Source organism: Oryzias melastigma, linkage group LG19 (genome assembly GCF_002922805.2).
Source record: "Oryzias melastigma strain HK-1 linkage group LG19, ASM292280v2, whole genome shotgun sequence".
Taxonomy (NCBI): Eukaryota; Metazoa; Chordata; class Actinopteri; order Beloniformes; family Adrianichthyidae; genus Oryzias; species Oryzias melastigma.
Window position 1 is genome coordinate 22,961,637 of NC_050530.1, and position 7,883 is coordinate 22,969,519.

At 44.2% G+C, this 7,883-nt stretch overlaps 2 protein-coding genes across 5 annotated transcripts in view; both read right to left on the reverse strand.

The window, feature by feature from the left end:
* Positions 1 to 1,480, reverse strand: part of st6galnac (ST6 (alpha-N-acetyl-neuraminyl-2,3-beta-galactosyl-1,3)-N-acetylgalactosaminide alpha-2,6-sialyltransferase) — a 25,096-nt gene extending 23,616 nt beyond the window's left edge. For all 4 annotated transcript variants that reach the window (XM_024284455.1, XM_024284454.1, XM_036216974.1 and 1 more), the window contains exons 1-2: positions 1,326 to 1,480; positions 395 to 658 (exon numbers count right to left, since the gene is read on the reverse strand). In XM_024284455.1, coding sequence (XP_024140223.1) covers positions 395 to 540 — 146 coding nt within the window. In that variant the 5' untranslated portion in view covers positions 541 to 658; positions 1,326 to 1,480. The remainder of the gene's footprint in view (positions 1 to 394; positions 659 to 1,325) is intronic.
* Positions 1,481 to 1,832: 352 nt separating this feature from the next.
* cep131 (centrosomal protein 131) overlaps positions 1,833 to 7,883 on the reverse strand; it is a gene marked incomplete in the record, with an annotated part of 29,791 nt that continues 23,740 nt past the window's right edge. The window contains 1 exon segment of the mRNA XM_024284463.2: positions 1,833 to 3,697. Within this exon segment, the coding sequence (XP_024140231.1) occupies positions 3,626 to 3,697 (72 nt within the window).

The window sequence follows — 7,883 nt, forward strand, 5'->3', positions numbered from 1 at the left end:
AAGCACACACACTTGTGCTGTGCACAAGACACAATTATGAAGGCAAATTTGCATTGCAAAAGTGACAAAAAGTTCAAAGAAAAAGGTAGTGGATTTGATGGTGTTTGAGGCATGTGTACTTTAAATGCTAGTAATGTTTATGTCTGATATGTCAGGTTTAAAGTACAAATATTTACTATACAAGTTTTCTTTGGCGTTTGTACATGAGCTGCTGGTGGTTTCAGCTGCAACCTGATCAGTTGGATCATGTATCCAACCAAAGAGCAGGGTGTCCAACAGCACAGGCTCAAAACACAAGTTAGGAGATGAGATAAAAAAAAGAGAACCACTTTATTTTCATAAAATTTCCATGTTTGGATTTAGGTGTCAGGATTTAAGTGTCAGGAAGCCTCACCTGTGTGTCCTCTGGGTGACATCTTGAATCCTGACAGGTGTGACAGCAGGCGAGGTCCACTCTAAGTTCAAGAACAGGACATAGATGCATAGTATGCAGCTGACCACTGCCACAGCGACTAAAAACTTCCTCAGCAGCGCCATCATGGTGCCAGTTGTCCCAGCCAGCAGGCTGCGTTCGCTCGCCGAGCTTCGCTGTGTGTCCGCCGGAGCATCAGGAGGCAGAAGATGGAAGATGAGGACGAGGTCTGGCTCTGGCCCGGTTCTGTGCTCAGAAAGAAGACAGAGCGTGCTCCAATTACCCATGTTTGTTTCCACTCAGCTTCAGAAGGAGGGAGGCAGAGGAGGACAAAAGACTCTGGAGGGAAACTTTATCTCTTAGCACAGACAAGTAAAAGTTTGATCATGAAAGCGTTGCTCACAAAAACAAGGCAGCTTCCTCGTGTTCTTTTACTTGATCTAAAAACAGTCAGCTTAGTGAAGAAAACAAGAAATGTCATCTGGCATTGTGTTAACAACAAACAGGAAACTTTTGCTCAACTATGCCTGCAGGGTCTCAACTAAAGGCAGGAACAGGCTCTTCTTCTGGGTGGCTCAGATTTTTCTCAGAAGTGTAATCAGCTTAAGATCTGCGCTGCCGTTACTCCTGGAACCCTCTTTGAAAACGTGGTAGTGGTGGGGTTGAGGCGTCTGGCAGAGAAGCTGCTCCAGCTGCGATTGAGTGGGGAGTGAAGGAATGTGTTCCACAGATCCTGAGGTCTGTTCTCATGGCTCCAGCAGCAACAGAAACGTCAAGAAACAGTTGACTTAACTCTTGAAATGCTTCAAATGATCACAAAAGGCAGTGAAACTGTGACAGTCGGTGTCGATGGTGTGGAAACAAAGAGAGCTGTGTTCCATTATTCCAGGAGAAAAAAAAGCAAACTTCTCACCAGCAGCAGCAGACCTTGGTACCGAGTTTCCTGTCCTCGCTTCAGACCTCTTCCTTTAACAGAGCTCTGCTTGTCATCTGCTGTTCAGAGCTGCCAGACTCAGCACTGTATGGGCGGGACCATTGTGAAAATGAGCAACAGCTGTTGGCAGTTGGTCAACCCCCCCTCACAGAGACTTCTCTGAACTCCAGCACAAGAATGAAGTGGGGGCAGGAACCCACCTCAGGCAGTTCTGAAATGTTCAAGGCCCTGAGATAATGACAAAGCAGCAAACGGCAGGAACCAGCAGAGCCACAGCAATGATAAAGCAGCCAAGTTTAGCTTTTGTCTGTCATAAAGAGAAGTGCCTCAGCACAGCACTTTAGAGAAAAGGACAGAAAGAGGTAGAGGAAGTGGGTCAGGATGGAAAACCCCTGAAGAGCTCTGAACTCAGCATGAAGCTGAGCACAGTTCTCTTCACCAACGGACACATTTAAAGACTCGAGAGAAAAACAAAACAACAACACCTTTAGAAAACTCTTTGCTTTTATTTTTCACAGAGTTACAGGCAAATAAACACAAACAGGATTTGAGAAGGTGCCCGCCTGAGGTCACGTGGGGTCAGAGCGGGAGTGGAGGCGACAAACACACACGGGGAGTTGTTGGCACTTTAGCACAGGCTTGTGTGAGGGGCAAGTGGGCGGAGTCAGCAGCTTTAGAACAGCTTCCTTGTGACTGAGTGATAATAAGCATGTGACACAGTGAGCGCCTCACTATTTCTGAACTCATTTGTTGAAATGTTCCCAGTGTGGGGAAAGCAGAACTGCACTTTGACTTAATCACACAAATGTTTCCCTGTCAGAAACAAACCAACACATCTGATCAAAAACCTCCGTCACTGTTTGCTAAGATTAAGAGGAAGAAGTCAGAAGTTCCTCATATCCTGGACCTCTTCACACTGCAGACGTAAGCCCTGAAATCAATAGTAGAAGGAATAAACACTTTGGAACTCTGAGGCCGGCTTCAATCCCAAACCAGCCTTGGACAGCGTGTCTTACCTCAACAACAGGCTTTCACCTGTCACCTATTCACCTGTCGCCATGAAGCTCAGCCGTAAACATCTGAGCGCTGTCAGCTTCTACCGTCAGCTTCTACCGTCAGCTTCTACCGTCAACCTCTACCGTCAACCTCTACCGTCAGCCTCTTCTACTGTCAGCCTCTACCGTCAGCCTCTACCATCAGCCTCTACCGTCAGTCTCTACCATCAGCCTCTACCGTCAGTCTCTACCGTCAGCCTCTACCGTCAGCCTCTACCGTCAGCCTCTTCTACCGTCAGCCTCTTCTACCGTCAGCCTCTTCTACCGTCAGCCTCTACCGTCAGCCTCTTCTACCGTCAGCCTCTTCTACTGTCAGCCTCTTCTACCGTCAGCCTCTTCTACCGTCAGTCTCTACCGTCGGCCTCTACCGTCAGTCTCTACCGTCAGCCTCTACCGTCAGTCTCTACCGTCAGCCTCTACCGTCAGCCTCTACCGTCAGTCTCTACCGTCAGCCTCTACCGTCAGTCTCTACCGTCAGCTTCTACCGTCAGTCTCTACCATCAGCCTCTTCTACCGTCAGCTTCTACCGTCAGCCTCTACCGTCAGCTTCTACTGAATGAGAATTCCACCAGATTTCCACATACGATGACCTCAGATCTCTGTTAGGATGCTTGTATTTTTGCCCCCCCTCTCCAGCCCTGCTTGAACTTCTAAAAGTCAACATTTGCATACATTACTTTGACCTTTGACCTTCTCTCTTCCCCACATCTGCAGCTTTTCTCCGGAGCTCAAACGCTTTTCCTTCAGCTGCTCCTACGTCCCTTTGCTCTCTTCATCCACATCCTTTCATTTTTCAAACGCTTCTGTGCTCTGCCCAAAGATCCAGAGCCTGAGGATCAGAGCTGGGGTGGGGGGGGTTACAGTTTTAGTAGCTCCTGGAAGAAACACTTTAGACTTAACAGATGAAGAGGAAAACGTGACGATTTCAGCTAAAGGCTAGTTGTTGAGTTCTGTGCTGACAAACGCATCTCAACCACACTGACGGCACAAACCTGAAGGCAAGACCCCCCACCCCAGGTCTCTCCCTCTGCACACTGCAAGCTAACACCCTCCGTTGTCCAATGTCCTCTCCTGGTCCTTCTCTCTGGAGCTCCAGGTTTGTTGTGATGGACCCCCCTCCAACACACTTCCTCCTGACTGAGGGGGGGAACCACTTCAGTGAGGTAGACTGGTCACATTATTCACATCCTCAGTCAGAGCTGCAGGGGCTCGGGTGGGGGTGCATCACTTCTCCAGGAGCTGCTTCCTCTGCTGCTCCCACAGGGACTCCAGATGGTCAGCCCTCTTCAGGGCGGCCTATCAGGAGAGAGAAGCCTGATCAGACCAGCCGTCCATCACAGAGGAGAGCTCCCTCTGATGGAACTTCACGTATCTATGACAGACGGGGTAGTCTGCATGAATGAATGAACACACTCAGAACAGAAGAGCCCTGAAACCAGAATGCTTTTGAGATTTTTCTAAAGACCAACATCTGAAAAAACCATGAGAAGAATGAAGGTGAGGAGGACCCAGAAACATCAGTTCAAAGTAAGTCCTGACCGTGGTGATTCTCCATAGTGACTCTTCTCATCAATGTCTGAGACAAGTTTCAGACTTCGAGACAGAACTGTATTAGCTCTGTCCTTGAAATGTGCTCATCTAAGCCGAGTGCTTTAACTCCTCCCCCTGGAAGCGCCAACCGGTTTCTGAGCACCCCCCCTCTCAGGGTCAAGTTGGTTAGAAGACACCTCAACTTCTCTACAGGAGAGATCCTCAACTTTCTTCCTTCAGATCGCAACCCCAGTAAGTAGCAAACGGTGGTGATTACAGAAAGAAAAAAAAAAAAACAAACAAGGAGATTTTATATAAATGTACTTGCTGTGAAATAAAACACACATATATGTAAACTTAGATTCCTGTTTAGAGAAAAGAGGAACTGAATATTCCACACAGGTTTCTTTTCTAGAGATTTTCTAGATGAGCCACTCAGGATTCTTTTGACGTGACGTTTTCCATAGCTGCTTCCTGTCAGCAGAGGTCTCTGGCTTAGTATGCTAGCACCAGCAAACTTGACATTCAGCACTTTCTGGAGTTTACACGGGACAGCAGCCAATGGGAATGCATAATGCTGTTATAAACAGTATCGTCAGAGATTTGAAGAAAGAGTTTTACAAGAAAACTGAACTGCTTTGTATAAAAGATGAATCCAAAGAGCACAAGCAGAAGTTTTCTGAAAGCCAACACAAGGTCCTAAAGCATGGAGCGATGACTGCTGTGGGATCGGCAGAAGCCAGAAGGCATCTGAAACCTTTTGATGGAATCTGGCACATTTCTATCTCCACCACCTTCTCATCAAGCACACCAGCAGCTGCTGAAGGCAGCTTTTGTTGTTGAGACTTCAGCAGACTCCCCCATGCTGCCCCCTCCCTCTCCACTAACAAAACAGAAATTAGTTTGCTTAACACAAGCGTGATTTGAACATAAGAGCTTATTAAAGACCTTTGGAAGTCTAGAATGAATGGTGGCTAGGCCTGTAACAAGGATTCAAATACTGATATTTTCCATCTGTTCAAAAAACCCCAAAAAGTATGAATATTTGTGAAGTCTGAGACCGCTGATTTGAGATCTTTATAAATATAGTAAAAATACACTTCAGGTGATGTAACTATCTCTCTAAAATGCAGAATAATATTGAATTTTAATCAAACAAACTAAACAAACTAAATGTGCTACTGCCACCAGAAGTAAGTACATTGTCAAAGTAAACTGTTGGTGAAGTATATAATTATTTACTTATTCAAAGTAAAATTATCAGTGTTTTTTTATAAATAAAAAAGAGAGAGAAACTGAAGTTCAGTTTACTGAAATGTTTTCATTCATTATCTTGTTGTCAAGGATCTACTGGAACTGCAGTCAGCTGAACTATGAGGATGAAAACAAACAGTGATCTTTAGCTTTGTTTACTGCTGACATTAACCAGGTAGCTGACAGAAAAACAATGTTCAAAGTGACATATACCATTTATTTCTGGTCTCTTGTTTTTAAAATCCCCTATGAGAACTTTTTTATTTAAAAAAAAAAAAAAAAACGTTCCCAGTAGTGTTTTAATTATGCTTATGAAGCTTTTAACCAAAATCCCACAGCCTAAATGTCTTAAAAAGCCATTTTTCATGTTGATTTGAAGCCTATGCTTCCAAAACCTCCTCTGATCAATACATTCAATCATTGGTTTCTCAGAGTTCTTGATAAAATAATCAAAGCTAACATCAAAATGCTCTTTCATTGATTTACAATCCTTTCCAACTGCGGTCAAATGAGCCGCCGTTCACATTTCCGTGGTCACATCAAGAAGCTCCGTGGAGTCTGGTGGAGATTTTCCAGCGTTCTCAGTCCTGCTACCGTAAGTATTGGATGAAACTCACACCAAAAATCCAGTGATGCTGATTTGACCACAGAAATGTGAACGGCGGCTCATTTGACTGCAGTCAATGTGAAGATACCATCTTCTCTTCTCCAGAACCTGAACTAGACACTAGGAACAGATGAGGGTTTAGTGCATGTGCAGCAGAGCTGTTGATGGAAAGAAGATCATTCATTCAAACAGAGTCTGTCCAAGACAGTTTGATTGATTTAAAAGGAGAAATACTCAGAAATGTAAAAACTAAATGATTTCTTATTACATTTGTTCTCTTTCAGAAGAAAAATGACACAAATACATGTTAAAAACTGGCTTTTCAATGGAGGGGAACTTTAATAAAGGTATAAATGATGGTGATTGAATAAATACTATTTTCGTTTTTATACATCCAGTTAAAAGACATACAGATAAAGCAACTATTCAAAAGGAATCTGCGGTTTGCTTTGTGAATTGTTGGTCATGATTCATGAATGGAGCTGCTGCCTCAGGGTGGAGCCAGGCTGTCTGTGAGTGAAAAATGGACACATCTGTGCATGGCTCGCACGACACTTTAAGATTGTAGACCGTTCAGAGAGAAAATGTTCATGCACATTTTCTTTCTAGGGGCATGCTGCAGGCGACAGGACATAGTAAACACTTGAGCAACACTTACTGGTAAGTAAGGGTGAAGTATGTAAAACAAAAGTCAGACATTTTTTTCTGTATACTGTGCAGGGAGCCTGTTTTTGCTGTTTCACGTGATACGTGCACGTCAGCAGCCCTTGCAGTCAGTAAGGATCCAGGGCACGCACCTCCAGTGCAGCATAAAGGGCACCGTACGACTTCATAACCCCTACGGGAAGAAAACATGCTGCCCAGGTTAAATAAAAACACCTGAGTGGTCTGCTGGGGGATCGTGTTTATGTTTCCTAAGTTCTTTATTCATGTCTGTACAACTACAGTCTGCCTCCTAAAGACTTTCAAAAACAGAAGCTGAAGGAATAAAAAAGAGAACCTGATTGTGTACTTTTGAAAGGAGTTTATGTTGAAGCCCTGAGGCTAGCACGAATGCAGATCTGCCCAGAAAGGCAAGAATTCCTGCATTCTTCTCTATACTGAGTAACTGAATGCAGATAAGAGCTCCATAAAGAAATGTTGACTTTTGTCATTGATGTATGGACTGGCACTGCTCATGTTGTGTTCAGTCCTGCTGTTGGATTCTTCAGAGGTTTGAATGCTCAAGTGTTTTCTCTTTCCTGTCCTGAACAGAAAGGTCACCCAAACATCACAGTTTCTCTGGGTCTTTTTTCAGGTCTGCTCTAGGGAGGTTCATCATTAACTACATTCTTCTCTTTGTCATGCTCCACAGGTTCTTGTTGGACTATTAGCTGACTCATTTAGCTTTTAAAACATGCCATGGAGGGCCTGCAGCTGCAGTTCTGGCTCATTCACAGCAGAGACATTTTTAAGGTGGACTGATTCTCACATCTACATGGAGCAGAACTCCCAGCCAATGGGTGATGGGGGGGGGCAGCTTTGAATCCAGACTGAAAAAGACATCAGTCGACAGATCCAGATTCAGGTGGCTCTTAACCAGAGTTAATGAGTGGTTTCACCTGTTGGATTTTTTGACTTCTTAGCAAAATCTCTCTAATTTAGGCTATGGATACAGTGATTACTCTGTTATTCTAGTCCCTACTGCTTACCACTAACAGAGGGGAGTTCAGTATTGTTGCCTGAGCAAGTGAAGTCGGAGGTAACACTGGTTGTTAGCATTGGTGCAGAAAGACCAGCATTAAAGTATTTAAAGGAATTTTTCATTGATCATTTCCAAAGGAGCCAATAACCACCTATGAGAAAGTCTGCCTTCATTAAAACAAAAGCTGCTGCTCTGAATGGCAACAATCCACTGATGATAAGATTCATTCACAGTCAGTCAGGTCAAGAAAACACATTCAAGTCAAAAAGAAATAAAATACAAGAGCTTTGGGACTGCGTCCTACCATGCCATTCATTTTTTGTGTGATTAATTAATCATGACCGGGGGGGGGTTATATATAAGTAAATAAACTAAATTCAATAAGTAAGGGATAATACCCGACGAAG